General features: G+C 43.6%; 1 protein-coding gene across 1 annotated transcript in view; it reads left to right on the plus strand.

Annotated features, from left to right (window-relative positions):
• DNAH11 (dynein axonemal heavy chain 11) overlaps positions 1–21919 on the plus strand; it is a 357421-nt gene that overhangs the window by 326672 nt on the left and 8830 nt on the right. The window contains exons 77-79 of the mRNA XM_012804394.2: positions 17502–17744; positions 21337–21519; positions 21597–21712. Coding sequence (XP_012659848.1) covers positions 17502–17744; positions 21337–21519; positions 21597–21712 — 542 coding nt within the window. The remainder of the gene's footprint in view (positions 1–17501; positions 17745–21336; positions 21520–21596; positions 21713–21919) is intronic.

Here is a 21919-nt window from a genome sequence, read left to right on the forward strand (position 1 = left end):
TTTTTTTTTTTTAATAGTTTGAGCAACCTGTTTATAATTTTCCTTAAAACATCATCTCAGAGAACTATGAAATAAATTTGATCAAACCTTCCTCAAGTCCATTTTGAGAAGTAATGCAATCACAATTAGAAGACATGGTATATTAGAGTCCAGTAGGAAGAAATGAGGGACGAATTATTTAGTTACTGTTAAAAATAATGTTGACCTATCTGGGGACAATGCAGAAGAAAATCTGACTTTCCTGCTATGTGACCATTATTTAGGTGTTTCTTTTGATTGCGAGTCTCCTATTCTCTCCTGAGTTCTAATGAGCAGGATTTCACAGGTTGGAAAGAAACTTCCAATTTGACACAATTGGAAGACACTCCTCAGAAAAGGTCTGGGAACAAGTTACCACGGAGATGGGGAAGATAAACAGTGCCCAGAACTTCACAGAGGCTGACTTCTCCCAACAACAGTGGAAGGCAAGGGGCCGAGCTAGAAGCTCACAGGGACCCCCCCTCCCCTACCTCTGGCCCGTGGCTAAGGGGAGAACTACTATTGCCAAACAACGCAGTTCATTAACCTTCACAAATCTGAGCTCCTGTTCAAATAACTGGGAAATAATGGCAGGTGATGAAACCCAAGGGTATCACTGGTGTATGCAAGCCCTTTGGAAATGCAGATCCCTTACCTTCCATGAAGAGCTGGTGAGGTTTGGGATGGTGACAATTCCTTTACACACTAGCCTCCTCTAGAACGTGCCACCTTCTCAACTCACCAAGGGAAAGGAAAGCACTTGCTAACTGGCGTCAGAAGCTGTGAAGCCCAGTTATTCTGTTCTCGTGTGAATGTTTCCTGCTGGTGCGATTCATATTAGCAACACGATCTAACACTTCGTGTCCTTTTGCCACTTTTCACATTGGTTAATGTATGTGGAAATGAGTGTCTTTGGTTGCCTTGGAACATGATCCAAAGGCAGCCCATTAATGGTGTGGGGTTTAAAGTTTTGCCAACCTTTCAAAAGAATAGCAGTGTTTTCAGTGCTATCTTGCTGTTAGGAGGATGGATGAGTTTCTTGTTGGATACATGAGTTTGCGTCAGAGAAATTTGTCCAATTGGCAATGTGCCTTAGAGGGTCTCTGGCCAAAGGTAAGACAGAAAACATTTATTCTCATATGCGGTGTGTACTTGGCAGTGCTAAAATAAGTATGCAGTATATTACTTTCATAAAATAATGTAGTGGGTCACTTTCAAATATGGTGTTTCCATAATTTAGAGTAACAATTAACAACCTAGCCTTTTAAACCTGGGTTCAAATTCAAGCACTTCCTTTATTTGCTGTGTGATATTACTGAATCTTTCTTAACTTCAGTTTTATTGTCTATAAGTTAGGAACAACCAGCTCATGGGTTTATTGCCAGGTTTAAATGTTGGTACAATGTTAGAACAATATATTACATGGGAAATATTTTTACTATGAAGTACAAATTTTCATAATATATATTTCACACTTGGCTGTACATTATTTAATCTGTGATAGTAAACAGTGGAAACCATATATTAAATATCTGCTCTGTGCCAGAGGTCAGTTCCACACGATTCATTTGTGTTATTTCTTCTCCTTACTATGGTCTTGCAAAGTAGACATTGTTATTTCATTTAATCAAAAAGGGAACTCAGCTCACAGAGGTAAGTAGCAGAATCAGGCTCATCATCAGACCCTAAGGGCCAGTCTTTCTCTGCACTACACTGCACTGGCTGGAATGTGGATCTGCTAGTAGCTACTGGGGCACAGGTCACCCGAACACTGATCTGTCTGCACTTGCCTGGTGCTGGCCCAGAGTGGCACTGCGAACAATGTGGAAAGTCCAAGAGACCCGGGTTCTGGTTCTGCTGCTACCTCCCTCTCTAGCTTTGTGCTGGACCCCACTCCTTTGTTTCAGTTTATTCATTTGTAAAATGAAAAGGACTGTCTAGCAAATCACCAGGGTACCTTTCAGCTCTAAAGACACCAAGACAGTGTGTCTAGAGCAACTGCTGAAAATCCTTAGCAGGCACATATACTTGTTTAACTCAAAATTAACTGGAAACTTCTCCTCATTATTACAAAGACTACTCAGAGAGGCAGTATTGAAGGTGAGATTTTTATTCAATGTCAGAAAGAAAAATGTAAAAATGACAGTAATCCCATGGAGTTAACATGGTGGGTGGGACGCTGGTTGGCCCAGGTGCTAGCATCATGCCTGTCACTGTGACTGCCCCTGACTTCTGCAAAGGTGACTTCAGATCCTTGGTGACGTTTCCATAATGTGGTGGTTCATTCTGCCTGAACGTGATTTCCATTGATTCTTAGCTTTTTAACAACAGTTTTACTAGGATAGAATTTGTATACCACAACTTTCACCAATTGTGGGATTCAAAGGTTTTTAGTACATTCATAGTTGTACAACTATTTCCATAATTTTTGAACAGTTTCATCCTCTCCCACTAAAAACACCCCTGTACTGCTAGTGGTCATTCACCATTTGCTCCCCCTCGCACACAAACAGTATCCCCAACTTCCCCATCTGGGGCAACCACTAATCTACTTTCTGTCTCTATAGATTTGCCCATTATGGACATTTTATACAACTGGAATCAGATAAGAATGTAGCCTTTTGCGTCCAACTTTTTTCATTTAACATAATATTTTTGCTTTTTTTTGAGACAGAGTCTCACTATGTAACCCTTGGCAGAGTGCCATGGCGTCACAGCTCACAGCAACCTCAAACTCCTGGGCTTAAGTAATTCTCCTGTCTCAGCTTTCCAAGTAGCTGGGACTACAGGCACCGGCCACAATGCCCACCTATTTTTTTGTTGTAGTTGTCATTGTTGTTTAGCTGGCCTGGGCTGGGTTTGAACCTGCCATCCTCAGTGTATGTGGCTGGCGCCGTAACCACTATGCTACGGGTGCCAAGCCTCAGCATAGTATTTTCAAGGTTCATCCATACGTAGCATGTATTGGCACTTCATTCCTTTTTACAACCCAAAATACCTCCATTGTAGGGGTATGTCACATTTTGTTTATCCATTCATCAGCTGATGGACACTTGCATTGTTTCTACCTTTTGGCTATCATGAATAATGCTGCTGTGAAGTTTTGAGTACAAATTTTGCATGGACATATGGTTTCAATTCTTTTGGGTTATGTAGCTCCGAGTGGAATTGCTGGGTCACATGATAACTCTTATGTTTAACGTTTTCAGGAACTGGCTCAGAGCCTGTGGCTCAAGCGGCTAAGGCGCCAGCCACATACACCTGAACTGGCAGGTTCGAATCCCGCCCAGGCCCGCCAAACAACAATGACGGCTGCATCTAAAAAATAGCCGGGTGTTGTGGCAGGTGCCTACAGTCCCAGCTACTTGGGAGGCAGAGGCAGGAGATTTGCTTGAGCCCAGGAGTTGGAGGTTGCTGTGAGCTGTGATGCCATGGCACTCTACCTAGGGGGACAGCTTGAGGCTCTGTCTCAAAAAAAAATTTGGAGGAACTGCCAAACTGTTTTCCGAAGTGGCTGCACCATTCCAAAGTGGCCACACCATAGCAATATATGAAGTTTCAATTTTCTCCACATCCTACCAACATTTCTATTGTCCACATTTTTTTTATTCTAGCCATCCTGGAGAGGATGAGGTGGTACCACCTTATGATTTGGGCACATCCCCCTGTGTAACAGCTTCTCATAAGCTTATTGGCTATTGGCATATATTCTTTGTGGCAACACCTAGTTTGAACCATTGATTCTTTGGGGCATTACAACGATCTCAAACTATCCTCCCTCAAAGGCAAGAAAGGTAGACCTTTGTACAGAGCTCCACAATTACAGCCCCATCAGCATGAAGCAACTTTTCATCAAACTCGCTGGAGTGGGAAGGGAGGTGTGAATTCCAAATCAGGGTTCACAGAGCTCCTTGAGTATGCTGAAATCTTTACTAAAGGGGAAACATAAATCTTTGTATGAACTAAACCTTACTTTTCAAACTTTAGTTGCCTGGCATCATAATAGAAACTTACAGTAGGACATTTCTCGGGTTTTACTTTTCTTTCAAGAAAAATCAAGATGGCTCGGCGCCTGTGGCTCAACTGGCTAAGGCGCCAGCCACATACACCTGAGCTGGCGGGTTCAAATCCAGCCTGGACCCACCAAACAACAATGACGGCTACAACCAAAAAATAGCCGGGCATTGTGGCGGGCGCCTGTAGTCCCAGCTACTTGGGAGGCTGAGGCAAGAGAATCGCTTGAGCCCAGGAGTAGGAAGTTGCCGTGAGCTGTGATGCCATAGCACTCTACCCAGGGCAACAGCTTGAGGCTCTGTCTCAAAAAAAAAAAAAAAAAAGAAAAATCTAGATGTATTTAAAACAACCCTGTAGCACAGGGAAGACCAAAACTAACACAATAGGCAGCCACGTGCCAAGCTGTTTGCATACCTTATTAAATTCCTACAGCCACAATCACTATTGTGAGCTGCATTTTATTATTGAAACTTAGATAAATTGTCCTTTCTTAAGGGAACCAAAATGTTAAAACAGTGATGCCAACCTTTTCTGGCACTAGGTATCAGTTTCATGGAAGATAATTTTTCCATGGACTGGGGTGGAAGTAGGGAAGGGATTGGTTTTGATATGAGTACGCAGTTGATTTATCATGGTCTTTGTGTATCAAACCTCTCTGCTAATGAAAATCTGTATTTGTGGCCCCTCTCCAGAGCTAGCCTTACCACCTTAGCTCCACCTCACAACATCAGGCATTAGATTCTCACAAGGAACACACAACCTAGATCCCTCCTAGATGGAGATTACAGTAGGGTTCACACTCCTATGAGATCTATCTGATACTGCTACTGATCTGACAGGGGCAGAGCTCAGGTAGTGATGGAAGTGATAGGAAATGGCTGTAAATACAGATGAAGCTTCATCACTAGCCTGCTGCTCACCTCCTACTGTGCCACCCAGTTCCTAACAGGCCGCAGACCAGTACTGGCCCACAGCCCAGTGGTTGGAGACTGCAGCATTAAGGGATGGAAATTGAACCAGGCTCGTCCAGCTGCAAACGTCAAATCCTTTCCTTTGAGTTTGCTGTGTTTTTTTGCTTTGCTCCTCACCTAATACATAGATGGCACTCTTCACATACTTACAAACAGACTGCCTATGGTCTTTCCAAAAAGCCTGGACCATGTGCAATCCCACCAGTGTTCCAAGAGTATGCACTCACACAGACACCAGTCCTCACAGCATTTTAACATTTCCTAGTGGCTCTATTTCCAGCTGGTCTCTTTGCTTGAATTTTTTTTTTCAAAATTTTGTTTTTAACCTTTTGTTTTTATCAAAGGAAAAATTAACTGCAGCTTTTAACATTTCTTCCCCTACTTAGTGCATACTAACAGAGAAGACCAAATGCTTGTTTGTAGAGAATGAAGTTCACTTTTGATGTGTTTGTTAATTCTAGTTTTGGATTTGATTACTCATATTTTTGTTCATCTCTTTATTTTTGGCTAATTTACCTACCAGAGGTTAAAAGTGGTGAGTTTCACTCTTCTGCAGTTTTTTTTTTTTTTTTTTTGGTCACACTGAGCCAGGTGACATTTAAATTTTGATTGTTCTTATCTATGAATTATATGTTTCGTATATGAATATACACATTGTTAACCCCCAGACTCAATTCAAGCACCACTCTGAGAGTCCGAACATCACTGCAAAGGCACGAGGAGTTTTATTCATTCAAGCTCAGAGCCTGGGCTACCCTTTAAGAAAAAGCGGGAACAGCCCTTACAGACTATTTAGAAAGTCCCTTTATACCTCTCCCTCTTCCCTCCCATTAGACCATCCCACCCCATTCCCTTATTGATAGGTAAACCTTGTCTGTCCTAAACTGACAGGTACAGGGTGGTCGTGTTCAGGACTGATTGACTCAGGGACAAGTCTTCCTTGTCTCAGGTGAGTGAATGAGAAGGAAGGGATAAAGGTCACACGTGGGGCGAGTGCAGAGTAGAATACTGAGTGCACAAGGGGGCTAGTGGGACGAAGGGGAGGGGGTCAAGATGTGGGCTGTAACACCTAGGTATGATAAGGTCCTTGGTATGTGGCAGCCTATTGTCCTGAATAAACAACAAAAGGAGGTAGTTTGACTTGTGACTTGAGTTAATTAGTTTGGTTCCCACATTCCTCCCTCTGTCTTAAACCTAGAAGAGCCCAATCATGGGCTCTTGGCAAACTCTGGGTCTTCACTGGTATCAAGGGGGGCATAAGAGGATTGTAAGACTAGAAGTTGAACTGCATTAATTCTATTTTGAATGAAAACTAGTAGCTTATTGGTTATACATGGACCAATTGTTATTAGTAGCAAAAGGATAAGGAGAAGGCCAGCTATAGTGGATAATAAGGTTGTTAACCAAGGAGATTTAGAAAACAGGCTTTCATACCAGCCTTGGGATTGTTCTCTTTCTAATTTTCGTTTTCAAAGTCCTTCTAGAACTAGTTCCATCGATTGTTTTACTACCCCTGAGTGATCTATGTAAAAACAGCATTCTTCTCCAAGGGTGGTAGACCTCCTTGTTGGAGAAGAAGTAAATCTAATCCTCACCTGTTTTGAGGAACTACCTCTGAGAGGGATGTTAGTGATTCTTGCAAGTGTGAGATGGATTTTTCTATTCTTTCTATATTTAAATCTATTGTAGCCCATAGGGCCCCATAATTTTTATCCTGTAGTACTAAAGAGGATATTCCAGTCCCTGCTCCAGCAACTCCAAGCCCCATTAATACAGCTAAAGTTACAGTTGTAACTGGTTCTCTTTTAACTTTATGCTGTTGGCTGTAGGTTTCATAAGCTAGATATAGCTTATCTTTGTTATAATAGGTAAGCCTAGGAATTAGTTGGACTAGGACACAAAAGTCATGGGTTATGTTTAAGACCATTCCATTTAGACATGGGGCTAGACCTGTGGAGCATGCCCACCAAGTGTTATTAGGAGGAATCAGATATCCTACACCATCCCAGGTCACGGTGTTGGTGCACAAGTCTTGGGACATGGGTTGTTGCCCTACACAGGTTCCTTGGCCTATAACTGACTGTAGGGTAAGCCTGGGTCCTTGCTGAGTCCACCAGCACTCAGTGTGTTTCGTTGGCATTAATGGGGTTCCCTGCCACTGCTATTCCCTCATAATAAGGTGGTTTTGCATTTAGACAAAGCCAACATCCTTTAGTGAGGTTGAGCTGGGAAGCATTAAGTACCCAATAAGTGCTGATGATTATATTCCATATAGGTTCGGGGTCAGGTGTTAGGGCTGGAGTGACTAGAGTAGCTAGAGTAGCTGCTATTTGAACTGGCACAGAAGTAGTAACTACAGGAGCAGCAACAGCGGCTGTTGGAAGCAGTACCGGGGGGATTGAAAATGGGGTTGGGCCCTAATCTTGTAGGAGTTCTTGTTATGGGGAGACTATATATAACTCGTATTCGGAAGACAGCACTTGGGTCTGATTCCAACTTTAGGTAAAGCTGCATTCCCCAGTCTCTCCCTACTTCCCATCCTCCTTGCATATTTTTACCCTTTTCTGTGAAGTTAATGTGGACAGTGTCACATTTTGGATTTTTAGAGAGGCAGGTACCTGGACAAGTGGAATATCTTTTTACAATGCTTAGATCATTTCCCTGTGTTGGTTTCCACCAGGTTTGGCCTGTGGTGACACAACTCCAGTCCTTACAGAAAAAGGAGCCTGCTCCCCCACATTTGTCTGGGAGGTGCCCTGGGCACATATAGAAGGTATCTGACAAGTCAGGTCTACACCATAGTTGAAGTTTAAACAAGTCCTCCAAATCAAAATAGAGGTCTGGGAACCATGTTCTTTTAGGATAGACTCCAGAAGTCTGGTATAGGATTTCCCCGGTGTCAGGCAGGAGTACCTGCCAGGTTGTATTTAGAAGAGTGTAGGGGTTGGGAATAGTACTATATACATTTAACAGGATAGTTAGAACCCCTGTTAGCCTCCATGTTAGTTCTGTTTTCTTATCTTGATGCGGAGTGGGTTGATGGGGTCTTTAATGGCAGTCCAACTCTGTGCCTGGGTGTCTTGTGACGCTGGGAATGGGCAGACGTGGGAGGAGTGGATCCACGCGTCGAAGCTGTCTACTTTCACAGCAGTTGGGGTGGTGAGGAGCACCAAGTATGGACCTTTCCACTTGGTTCCAGTGTCTCTGAACAGTGTCTCCGACCAAAACGGAGTCACCTGGTTTGAAAGGGTGGGGGTCAAGATTAGTATGTGTAGCTTATACCTGTCTTAGCCTGGGCCAAATATCCACATGTACAGTTTGGAGGTTTTTCAGGAACTATCTTAAATCTGAAGTAGAGGAATGTTCTGTTTTAAGAGCAGGAAGTATAGGTGGAGGAACTCCATACATTATTTCACAGGGGGAACAATGTAATTTATAGGGGGTATTGTGTACCCTAAAAAAGGCTAAAGGAAGGAGCATTACCCAGTTTTCACCAGTCTCTAAAGCCATTTTTGATAAAACTTCCTTTAAAGTTAGGTTCATCCGTTCTCCCTGCCCGGAACTTTGAGGGCGGTAGGCACAGTGCAATTTCCAATCTGTCCCTAAAACTCGAGCTACCCCTTGGCTTACCTGAGAGACAAAGGCGGGTCCATTGTCTGACCCAATAGTCAAGGGGTATCCAAACCTTGGGACTATGTCTTCCAGCAGCTTCCAGACTACTTCATTTGCAGTCTCCTGTTTTATAGGGAAAGCTTCTATCCATCCTGAGAAAGTATCTGCAAAAACTAATAGATACTTATACCCGTATTTTCCTGGTTTGATTTCTGTGAAATCTGTCTCCCAGTGGGCTCCTGGTCTACACCCTCTCTGCCTGTGGCCTGTGGTGTTATGTCCTGGGCCTATATTAACCATGGGGCAGATTTTGAAATTGGCCCTAATTTCCTCTAAGGTTTTTTTAAATGTCTAATATAGTATGGAGAGGTACGGAGTAGCTCCTCCATCTTCTACACCCCCAGATGAGTCACCTGGTGCAGCTGGGAGAGGAGTTTAGTAGTTATTTCTTAGATAAATAGATCTTATCTTCCATGAGCCACCATCCATCCGGTCTCATGGTCCTCTGGTGGGTTTTTGCCCATTCTTTTTCTTGTTCGGAATATGTAGGAGAGTCCTCTAAAATAGGCCGAACCTGTGGGGCTCGAGTAACCAGGACAGTATTACTGCTTAAGTTAACAGTTCTCTTGGCTGCTTCTCTGGCTGTTAAGTCAGCCAATCTGTTTTCTCATGCTACCTCATCAGTTCCTTTCTGATGTCCTGGACAGTGTACTACTACCAACCTTTTGGGGCGCCACACAGCCCTGAGGAGGGCTTGGATTTCCTGTTTGTTTTTAATGTCTTTGCCCTCTGCCATGAGGAGCCCTCTCTCTATATATATGGCTCCGTGTATGTGGACAGTAGCAAAGGCATACTTGCTATCAGTATAGATGGTAATTTCTCTTTTGTCTCTGAGCTCTAGGGCCTTTATGAGGGCTATGAGTTCAGTTTTTTGGGCAGAAGTTCCAGCCAGGAGGGGCTCAGCCCAAAGGACTGAAGTGGCAGTGGTAACAGCTTCACTGGCTCGTGGAAGTCCATTGTCCATGTAGCTGCTACCATCAGTGAACCATACTTCTCCTGTTGGAGACAGGGGGGTATCTTTTAGATCTTGCTGAGTTCCATGGACTTGTGCCAGGACCTCTACACAGTCATGTAAGGGGTAGTTCTCAATCTCAAGTAGGAGGGTAGCTGGATTTAGGAGTGCAGGAGCCGTGAAGTCAATCCTGCCGGGGTTGAGCAGCAAAGTCTGATACCGAAGAATATAGGCATTACTTAACCATCTATCTGGGGGCTGTTTGAGCAGCCCTTCAATGGCATGGGGGGAAGTAATTGTTAGTGATTGCCCTAGTACCAGCTTATCTGCATCATGTACCAATTTGGCTACTGCCGCCACAATTCTGAGGCATGGGGGCCACCCAGCAGCCACAGTGTCTAACCGCTTAGACAAGTATGCGACTGGCCAGTTCCATGGCCCCAGGGGCTGAGTAAGAACTCCCTTTGCTACTCCTTTCTTCTCATCTATGTATAAATGGAAAGCTTTGGAGGGGTCAGGCAGGGCTAGAGCTGGGGCTAAGAGCAATGCTTGTTTCAATTCTTTGAAGGCGTTGTCATGTTCCGACACCCATGCAAATGTTGCCCCCGTTTTGTTTAGTTCATAAAGGGGTCTAGCCAACTCTGCAAACCCCGGAATCCACAGCCAGCAGTATCCTGCAGTTCCCAGGAATTCACGTACTTGACGTATGTTGCTGGGAGTTGGAATCCCCAAAATAGTCTGTGTTCGGGAGGGGGTTAGCCACCTTTGTCCTCCTCACAGTTTATAACCTAAGTAGGTTACTTATTGTTTGCAGACCTGGGCTTTTTTGGCTGATACATGATACCCCAATTCCCCAAGGTTTCTAAGTAACTCTTTGGTTGCCAAACGGCAGTCTTCTTCCCAGGCTGCTGCTAACAATAAGTCATCAACATATTGTAGTATAGTCACAGTCTCATGGGCCCATTTAAACTCACTCAGATCCTCATGTAACTCACTCAGATCCTCATGTAGCACCTCACCAAACAGGGTGGGGGAGTTTTTAAATTCCTGAGGCAATCTTGTCCAGGTTAGTTGACCGGTGATACCGCTCTCTGGGTCCCTCCATTTAAAGGCAAACAATGGTTGACAAGCAGGAGTGAGAGACAGGCTGAAAAAGGCATCTTTTAAATCAAGCACAGAGTACCAAGTTAAAGATGGTTTTAAGTTGCTTAGTAAAGCATAAGGGTTGGGGACCGTTGGATGGATATCCACCACTCTTTTGTTCACTTCTCTAAGATCCTGTACAGGTCTATAGTCCCCATTTGGTTTCTTTACTGGCAAAAGTGGTGTGTTCCAAGCTGATTGGCATTTCTGGAGGATTCCTTGCTTTAAAAAGTGTTTAATATGAGGAGCTATGCCATGCCAAGCATCCTGATTCATAGGATATTGTTTTATGGTGACTGGGGTAGCTCCTGGTTTTAATTAAACATGGATGGGGTGCGTAGCTCGTCCAGGCCCCTTGGTTTCTGCCCACGCATCAGGGAATTCCGTCATCCACTGTGTCACTAAGGGGTCCAAATCAATTTGATCTTTCTTTTCAAAGAGATGGTGCTCATCTTCTAGTCTCAAGGTTAGGACATGTATAGGGTGTCCTGACTCTCCCAGAAGCTGTACCCCTTCTTCTGTGAAGTGGATATGGGCTTTCATTTTGCTTAAGAGATCACATCCCAATAAAGGATAGGGACATTCAGATGTAACCATAAAAGAATGAGTCACTGTTCCATTTCCCAAGTCTACTTTCCGGTTGGTAGTCCAAGAGTATTGTTTAGTACCTATAGCTTCCTGTACTAAGGTCTTTCTTTCTGACAGGGTGCCTGTAGCCTTTTTTAACACTGAAAATTGGGCTCTTGTATCTACCAGGAAGTTGGTCGGCTTTCCCTCCACCTTTAAGGTTATCTGGGGCTTGGGGAGGGAATTCGAGCCCTGAGCCCCTCAATCACTGTCCTCCATTGTGACCAGGACTTTAGATATTTTGTGTTTCTATCTCTTGGGGCATTCCCAAGCCCAATGTCCTGATTCTTTACAAAAAGCACATTGGTCATTCCTGAGAGGTGGTCCTCTTCTATTCCTTCCTTTCTCCTCCTCCCTGTCTTTTAAATAAGGTTGAAGATATTTTTCCCTATCTTTGGGAGGGGCACTGACTGCAAGAAGAATCTGGGCAAGGTCCCTGTTTCTGCGCCTTTCAACCTTCATTTCCTTATCTTCTGGTGTTTCTCTGTTGTTATATACTTTCTCTGCTGCCTCTACTAATTCTCTAAGGGTCTTCTCTCCCAATCTATCTATTTTTTGTAATTTTCACCGCATGTCAGGGGCAGATTGATTAATGAATGCCATGGCGACAGTGGAACAATGATCAGGATCTTCAGGGTCAAAGTGGGTCCACTGTTGAAAGGCATTCATTATAGTTTCTAGGAAAGCTGCCGGAGACTTGTCCTTACTTTGTTTAACATCATATACCTTACTAAGATTTGTGGGCTTATGAGCAGCCACTCGGAGGCCAGCTAGCAGAATCTGGCGATAAACTCGTAGACACTCCCTACCTTCAGCCTCGTTGTAATCCCAGTTAGGGCGGCAGACTGGGAAGGCTTCATCGATGTCTGCCAACACCTGTGTGGACACTCTTGCAGGGCCTAGGACATTTTGCCTGCTGGCTTGGATGATTCTTTCTCTTTCTTCAGTAGTGAAAAGGACCTGTAAGAGATGCTGGCAGTCATCCCAAGTTGGCATATGCGTGAACAGTACAGTTTCCAGTAAGTTAGTTAAACATTTGGGGTTATCTGAAAAAGGGGAGTTCTGAGCTTTCCAGTTGTAAAGATCTGAAGTAGCAAACGGCCAATAATAGTACTGCCAATTGCCATCTGTATCAGGAGGGCCATACACACGCAAAGGGAGAGCCACTGCCCTATCTTCATTTTGTGCCCCCCGCCTACTTCATGTCCCCTGTGCTGGGGGACGATCCATTGTTGAATCAGGGGCAACTTGTGGTCCCTGGGCTCTCTGTGCTTCCTGGTTCTGAGGGGGGACTGTAGGTATATTCTCATGGTAAGGAGGAGGGAAGGGGTCTTCTCCCCCTTGAAGGATAGGATATAATTTTTTCTTAAGTTCAGTACCTATTTCCTTGGCTGCCAGTATCTCTGCTTTTATTAAGTATAGTGCCACCCACGGGAGGGGATCGATGACTAAGGACTCCCATACAATAATATATGGCACCTGATCAGGGTGTCCTCCTTCTGGCTGGAAAACCTTGTTCTTCACTGCTTTTATTAGGGGTAAGTGAAAAGTCCCCTCCCGAGGCCACCCGACTCCAAAGGTGGGCTACTCATCTGTACAATATGTATGTAGGCAGAACTTTTTGATATCTACAGACAAGTTATGGGCCCTGGCCTTGATTTGCTTGAAATGCCCCAAGAGTAATTCAATGGGGGAAGATGGTGTCTGTCCCATTTTGTCTCCAAAGTATAACAATAAACACACTAAGCCAACACTACAGAAAATACCTACAAAAAGTAAAAATTTTCCCTTCCGGGTTTCCAGGAAAAATTGGAACTGGGTTGATGGTGGGGCCCTGTCTGGTGGTTGTAACTCACCTCGTCTCTCCACCAATGGGATTACCTCTCCAGGCTCTAAGGGAATGGGTAGGTCTGCTCCCCAAATACCCATAAAGGAGGTGGGCTTAGATCTAGATTAACCTCTTTGGACTCAGGGGGCATACAGTGTGAGCAAAGGTTTTGCCCCAGTCCTTAAGATGCTGATGAACAAGTGGCCAGAAAGCTGGGCCAATAAGACTAAGGAAAGCCAAGTCCTGGAGCCATCCCACAACTGTTCCCGGGGGGCCAGTGGTGCGTCTACACAGGTTAGGGGGTTTGCGCCCATATTGTTTGGGCTGCTTTCTTCCCCAGTGGGGATGGAGATCTAGCTCTGGTATAAAGGAAAATTTGGCTAGGTGATGAGGGACCCCTGTGTAGGCTGACAAAAGTTGTAGGATTGTATCCAGTCCCTCAAATCCTGGTTCCACCACCTGGGGGTGATAGAAAAATAGATGGGCAAGACACTCTGCCGGGTTGGTGTTCTGCACCTACCACAGAGTTACTGAGTAAAGGGAGCGTGGGAGACAGAACCAGCTAACCGTCCCAGTGGGGTGTTCCACGTGATAGCCCTCAGTGCTACACCTTTTGGATAAATGTCATGAATATTCAGAATGATAAAGGGTTTCAGGTATACCAGAACACGTGGAGCAACAGCGGACCTTTGCTCGACAAAACAAACACTCTCCCTCTGGGTATGCAAACCTTATTATTCGTTGGGCTCTCTTTCCTACAGATCTCGCAACCTGCTTCCACGACCAGGCTAATGGAGTTCCTTTTGTTAGGTCATGAAGAGAAAACATGAGATAAAATGAAGGCAGATATACAGTGTTAGAGTAAAAAGTAGAATAGGAAAGCAAAGACTGTGATTTCATCCGGGTCGAAATCAGAGAGAGTCCCTGGAGGAATTGGTCTGTGATCCACTCAAAATAGTGTTTAGGGTTGAGGGACCGGGGTCTCAACCAGTCCTCACAGAGACATCGGACGAAACACTAAAACCTGCAGTTTGAACACAAATAAGGCAAGCAGACCCCGTATAGGTTTAGCTGGGTAGTTTTACACAGTGTCATATATATATGAGTGAAGGTATCGAAGAAGGAAGAGCAATGGACAGTCCTTAAAATGCAAATAGAAACAAAGGAAAACTCATACTTAAACACTTTAGACAACACACTGTCCAGACTCAAACCCACACTGGCTCTGACCAAGTAGGAGACAAAACACACTGTCCAGGGGGACTCGAACCTACACCAGCCCTAAACACTTTAGACAACACACTGTCCAGGGGGACTCGAACGCACACTGGCCCTAACCAAGTAGGAGGATCTTACCACACACTGTACTTCCTTCTGGAGCGTCTCATCACCTGCCTCCAGACTGGTCCCTAGAAAATATATGTAGTAGGAGAAGACGTCTCCTCTCCCCCCCTTCATGGCTCGGGGCTACAGCGCGTCCACCTCCCCATTCAGCAGTGACCCACAAACACAGATACAGAGACAAACGACACTAGACAGCTTGCAAGTGGACAAATCTCACCGATTGGTGTCCTCTGATGTCAGGGGTCTCTCAGAGGGGCTAGAATCCCGGACGAGCCCCCGAAATGTTAACCCCCAGACTCAATTCAAGCACCACTCTGAGAGTCCAAACATGACTGCAAAGACACGAGGAGTTTTATTCATTCAAGCTCAGAGCCTGGGCTACCCTTTAAGAAAAAGCGGGAACAGCCCTTACAGACTATCCAGAAAGTCCCTTTATACCTCTCCCTCTTCCCTCCCATTAGACCATCCCACCCCATCCCCTTATTGGTAGGTAAACCATGTCTGTCCTAAACTGACAGGTACAGGGTGGTCATGTTCAGGACTGATTGGCTCAGGGACGAGTCTCCTTTGTCTCAGGTGAGTGAATGAGAAGGAAGGGATAAAGGTCGCAAGTGGGGCAAGTGCAGAGTAGAGTGACGAGTGCAAAAAGGGGAGGGGGTCGCAAGTGGGGCGAGTGCAGAGAAGAGTAGCGAGTGCAAAAAGGGGAGGGAGTCAGGATGTGGGCTGAGTGCACAAGGGGGCTAGTGGGATGAAAGGGAGGGGGTCAGGATGTGGGTTGTAACACCTAGGTATGATAAGGTCCTTGGTATGCGGTGGCCTATTGTCCTGAATAAACAACAAAAGGAGGTAGTTTGACTTGTGACTTGAGTTAATTAGTTTGGCTCCCACAATATCTCATATAAATATGAAATAATAAAAATGTGCATATGAATAAATAAACCCAAGCCGATGGATATGGTTGGTGGGATGGTCTAACTTGTTCCTTCCTACATTCACTGGATCAAGATTTCTGTTTCTGGCAACATGAAAAATTAGATAACTTAAAAAATTGGTACAAAGTAAAAATATAAATGCCAAATATTAACAATGCCCTTGGAATTCACAGACAGCAGTTGAGCATCATCATTAGGAGACGGACTTTCTAAGAAATCCAGGATTTCAGATTTGAGAGGAAAGGAACAAACTCCCTAATGATTGTGTACCTGGAAATTTGCATATATTTTGTCCCCTTTGGCTTTGAGTTCCATAAAAGTAGGTCATGCAAAGCTTTTATAGTTCCAAGGCTTGTGGTGGTTTACAGGGTGATCATTCACATTGTTGAATGAACTAATAAATATTCACTTTGTCTCCAGGGGATCGTGAGGGGACCAGGGCATAACATACACCGTTACAGATAAATCCTACTTACAGAAAATAATTCAGAAAAGCTAGGCAGAAACCAGATACATTAGGTAATAGTTTAAGAATAACCTTCCACTGTATAGTTGAGTGTACACAGGCAGAATTTATGGCGTAACAGACGTGGACTCTTGGTGTTTACGGCTAGAGACAAATTTATTACATTTTGGAGATCTGTGTTCCAATGTTTAAAGCAATGGTTCTCAACCTTCCTAATGCCACAAGGTATTTTCATTGTTAAAAAGGGGTTGTGACCCACAGGCTGAGAACCACTGGATTAGAGGGTTTGCTATTGCCTCTCACATTGGCCTTTTTTTTCCCCCCAGTTTTTGGCCAGAGCTGGGTTTGAACCTGCCACCTCTGGCATATGGTTTGAAACATTTCTCTAAATACAATGTCTGCCCCCTGCCCCAGCCTTGATGAAATAGATGGGCCTGACAAATGCCCGATTACACCTGCCTGTCATTCACTAGGCAAAGTATGTTTTGAGCACCGGCATGGTCAGCAACTCTTCCAGGTGCAATAGATCCTGAGATGAGCACACACTCTACCCTGTGGAGCTCAAAATCCTCAGAAGGTAGCATTGATTTGACTATTAGTATATGGCCTATAAAATGGTGCTTATACACACACACGTTTTTCCCTAGATGCACATATAATTATTTACACTTCTAAAATTCAAATGTATCTTATATAAAATGATTTGAAGCAGTACTGTGAAAAGTATAGTACGCTGGGAAATCATATGTAAATTCATACAATTAAGTTTGAGAATTTCTCCTTGAAAAAGTACTACATACCTTATACCTAAATATCACTGTGGTCACCTGGGAAGTACTCCCCTTGGGAAGCTAGACACTGATGCCAGCACTTAGTCCACCCTCCAGAGAACTTTTTCTAGGATGAGTTTACAAACTTAACAGTGAGAGCGTATACAGTGGCAGCTCTGATAGCCATTCCAGAAAAAGTTCCATAGTTAGCTTCCCAAGGGGAATATTTCGAAGGTGACTATAGTGATGTTCAGCAATGAGGTATGTAGCACTTTTCCTAAGATGAGTTCACAAACTTAATTATCTGACCACAGAGTCATACTACAAAAAATTCAGAATTTAAGAGTAAAATCCAACGTCTCCCTAGGCAAATTACATCAAGCATCTGATTTTCTCTCCGTTGTAGGTCGGGGTGGTTGGGAAAAATCAATGAACTGAAGCGTGCAACAGGGTGACAATGGACAGTGACGGCTCAGTGCTTGCACATTCCTTTGGTGTGCAAGGATCATGTCAACCAAGCACACTGCAGATGACATCCTCTTAGGAATAGAATTCACGTTGTGTTCCTAGGAATTCCCCAGAGGTCAGCCTGGTGCCATACATACAGCAGAGTCGTTGACCAGGAAACATTTTAGAGAGCCTGCTACCCATTCAGCATTACACTGGGACCTTGTTGCCAGAGTGTTCTGAAAGTGTTTACTTAGGAAGTGAAAATTGATGCCTACCTAGCTTTGGAATAACTGACTTTTCCTTTCTGGTTGCAGATTGAAGATGAACTTATGCTGGCACCAGGATTTGTAGCTCCACCCTACCTAGATTATTCAGGCTACCATCAATATATAGAGGAGATGCTCCCTCCAGAAAGCCCCACACTCTACGGCCTCCACCCAAATGCTGAAATAGAATTCCTGACAGTGACGTCCAACACCCTCTTCAGAACTTTGCTGGAGACACAGCCCAGGAGTGCCACAAGTGGTGATGACCTGGGGCAGTCCACAGAGGAAAAGGTAGAGGGTGTATCTGTTCTTCTTTCTTTTTTAATTGCAATATAACCTATGGACACTGAAGAGTCTAATCTTACAACTCAATGTTATTTTACCTATGTATAAACTCACATAACCACCACCAACATCAAAATATAGACCATTTCCATTTCCTATGCACCAGGATACTTAACACCTTTTACTGGTTAATTTACCTCCCCAATCCCCAGAGGTAATCAATATCCTTACCTCTATCAAGATACATTAGCTTTCTGTGGTTTTGAACTTCAAACACATGGAATCATACTCTATATATTTATTTATGTCTAGTTCCTTTTACTCTGCCTTGTATTTGAGATTCACTCATGTTTTTCATGAACTAATGTTTCATTTTTATTTAGCATTCTACTATATGAACATACAATTTTCATTCTATTGTGAATAGATGTCTGGGTTGTTTCTAGTTTTTACATTTATGAATATCACAGCCATGAACATTCTTATGTAGACTTTTGTCAATAGGAAAAGTAACTGGCAAAAGTACTGATAACATCATTTTTATATACTCAGAAGTGGGATTACCAGATCACAGGGCATAATGCTTAGCTTTATAGTACTTATAGTTTTCTAAAGTGGTTGTACCAGTTACACTCCCACTAGCAGCGTATGAGTTCCAGATGCTCTATATCCTTGTGATTTTGTTGAAGCCTGATCTGGAATGTTCCCAAAAATACAGGTGAGCCTTTGTGGCTGGATGGTGAGAGGAGAGACTTCCTCAAGCCATGGCCTCCAATCCACGGCCTGGCCTCACTGTAAAAGCCAGTCCTGGGAGTCACTAGTATCCATAGCAGGCTTTCCTTGGTCCCTGGGTCAGATCATAAGCTGCATCTGTGATGCTTTCCAGATTCAAATCCTAGGATCCTTCCATATTGCAAAGACATTGGATATTTGGAGGAAAAAGTCACAGAAAAAATAAAGCCATTTGGAACCTGGATTTAAACCCCAGAGGCCTCTGCTATCTGACCTTCAGTGGGCATCCTGGGAACTTTAGTGCCTTTCATTTCATCTGTTTTTATTTATTTTGGGTTTTTTGTTTTTTTGCAGTTTTTGGCTGGGGCTGGGTTTGAACCCGCCATCTCTGGCATATGGGTTCGGCACCCCACCCTCTTGAGCCACAGGTGCCACCCCTATTTATTTTGTTTTTAAATTTATTTGAAAAGTATCTGAAATACAACAGTTGCAAGAATAGTACAGTGGGGCTCGGCGCCTGTGGCTCAAGTGGCTAAGGCACCAGCCATATACACCCAAGGTGGCAGGTTTGAATCCAGCCCAGTCCCACCAAACAACAATGACAGCTGCAACCAAAGAATATAGCCGGGCATTGTGGCAGGTGCCTGTGGTCCCAGCTACTTGGGAGGCAGAGGCAGGAGACTCGCTTGAGCCCAGGAATTGGAGGTTGCTGTGAGCTGTGATGCCATGGCACTCTACCCAGGGGGACAGCTTGAGTCTCCTGTCTCAAAAAAAAAAAAAAAAAAAAAAAAGAATAGTACAGTAAAAAAAATAAACAGCTTAATGAAGGAGAAAAAAAAAGAAAAGAGGCCAAGCCATGGATAGGGACCATGGCTTGAGGCAGTCTCTCCTCTCACCATCCAGCCACAAAGGCTTACATAGTGGTTTCTCCTAGTGGTTTTAACTTTGCATTCTGCAGCTGAAGAATAACAGTGAACATGTTCTTACATGCTATGGCCATTTGGATATATTTTCACCTGAACTACCTGTTTCAGTACCCAAGTTTTAATTGAGTTGTTAATCTTTGAATTATAATCCGGATGTGTGTCCTTGGTCAGATATATTTTGCAGTTATCTACTGGTTTGCCTTTCACTCTCTTAATGAATTTCTGGCTCTGTCATTTGTTATGGTGTCTTTTTTTTACAGTGTCTTAAGAGACTGGCATTACTTTTTAAAGCTCATTACTCTAGAATGAGGGGAATGAGAAATGATTATTTGTTTAAACTTCAGATTCAAATTTTGTTTCTTACTAAAAAACTAAATAGCTGACTTTCCCCCAAATAAACTGGCCCTTATTTCTCTCAAAGTTATTGATCAAGATTTAGTTGATAAGGATTTAGTTTGTTGAAACCCAATAAACTTCAAATCTAATTATAGTAAAGTCTCAGGAACTGTCCATATTTTTCAATTATTTCTTGCAATAAGGCCATTCATTACAACCCCCATTATAATTAAGAAGCTTTAGAAATTTGTTAGAGTGTTGTTTTATTATTCTATATACTGACATAGTCTTCATAAGATTGTTATATTTTTAAAAGATGAACATGGAAAAAATTCATCTATTTGGGGAACAACTCTATAACCCTAATAAGATCAGAGGGGTGGATGAGGTCTGCATGTTGTTTTGTGCTTGCTTCCATCTTTCCATCAAGAAAGCCGATCATTACATCAGAAAATGCAGAGCATATGAGGCCAAGATGCCTCAACACTCCAGACAAGTGAAGAGAATGTAACCTTGACCGTATATTGGTGCTCACTGTATGCTCGACACCGTAGAGCAGCGGTTTTCAACTTGTGGGTCGCAACCCACAGAAACTGTACTTAAAGGGTCACGGCATTAGGAAGGTTGAGGACCACTGCCATAGAGAGTGCTTTTACAGGGACACTATTTAATCCGCACTAGCTGAGTGGTGTTAGGATCCCTACTTCTGACATGACCTCGTGTGAACTTGCCAAAGCCAGGCAGCTAGAATGTGCCCCTGAAAGAAACCAAATCCTGGCTGATTCCAGAAGCCCTTCTTTTACCTGAATTCTCCACTGCCCTGTTGTCATACTGTCCCCTGCACCTGAAAATGCGTTTAAGATTTCAGAACCTGACACATCACCTAGGTGCTAAAGTAACTTGACGGCAGGACATGAGAACCACAGGCAGGAATCCAAGAAATCAAGGAAAAGATGCCTGAGGCTAACAACAGGCAGAGGTCTTCCACCTTTTGTTCTTTCTAATTATTTATTGGTTTTCCCAGATGGAATGAGTCTGTGTATCTGAGTACTGTGTGTATATTCACACCTTCAACATATAAATCTTTTTCATTTCTTCAGGACAATTATAGAAGATAAAGCCTTCCTTGTTGATAAAAATGTTGATCTGAATTATTCTAGGAATCTTAGGATGCCCTGGATGGGAAGGCAGCATCAGAGCCACCAGATCTGCTTCAGGAGCCTCTTTGGTTCCTGTGACTTTGAGCAGATCATATAATACAGTCCCCAAAGGAAGCTTCAGCTTCCTATGATCCTATCTTTACATACAAATGATATGTAGTTGATCATGACGGTGTTACCCTTCTTAAATGCTAACAGTTTATAAACTGCAAATAAACAGTAGCTCCCTCCTGACTAGATTTTGGGATCTGAGGAAGAGGAGGTGCTGGCATTGGCACGGAGGCCGCTGAGGGAGTTGGCATTGCGCTGCCCACCTCCCGGGAGTGCATTATGTTTGGAGATTGTCTGATACATTCTTGGACTTCAAAATGTAGAGGATATATATAGTCTCCAAGACCAAAACTGAAATAGAAAGGAGCTAAATCTTTGTGTTACTGATTTAAGGTTAAGAATGTCTTGGATGACATTTTGGAGAAACTTCCAGAAGAGTTCAACGTGGCAGAGATAATGCAAAAAAGCCCAAATAGAAACCCCTACGTTCTTGTTTGCTTCCAAGAATGTGAAAGGATGAATATTCTCATTCGGGAAATTCGTGTATCACTTCAACAACTAGACCTGGGCTTGAAGGTGAGTTTAAATGGGACTAGTGCAGCCTCCACCCCATTAGAAGATGTTCACTGTGTGGCCTTTTGTCTCCGTGCAAGGGGGAGCTGACATTCTCTCCTGACATGGAAGCCCAGCAGTCCGCTCTGAGTTACGACACAGTGCCACACACTTGGAGCAAACTGGCTTATCCTTCTACTTATGGACTAGCCCAGTGGTAAGCTACCCCCTGCTCACTGCCACTAGCTCTGCCATCCTTGGTGCTGGGTTAGTGTTCTGAATGCTTTGCAGCTTGACTCAGCCTGTAACCATGCAAACACTACCTACCATTAATTTCATTTGCTTCATAGGCAAAAATCAGTCACAGTCTGGGTCACAGCAAGATTTAAATTCTGCTTTACTTACCGGATTTTTTTTTTTTTTT

Source organism: Otolemur garnettii, unplaced genomic scaffold (genome assembly GCF_000181295.1).
Source record: "Otolemur garnettii isolate 467f Iridium unplaced genomic scaffold, OtoGar3 scaffold00028, whole genome shotgun sequence".
Taxonomy (NCBI): domain Eukaryota; kingdom Metazoa; phylum Chordata; class Mammalia; order Primates; family Galagidae; genus Otolemur; species Otolemur garnettii.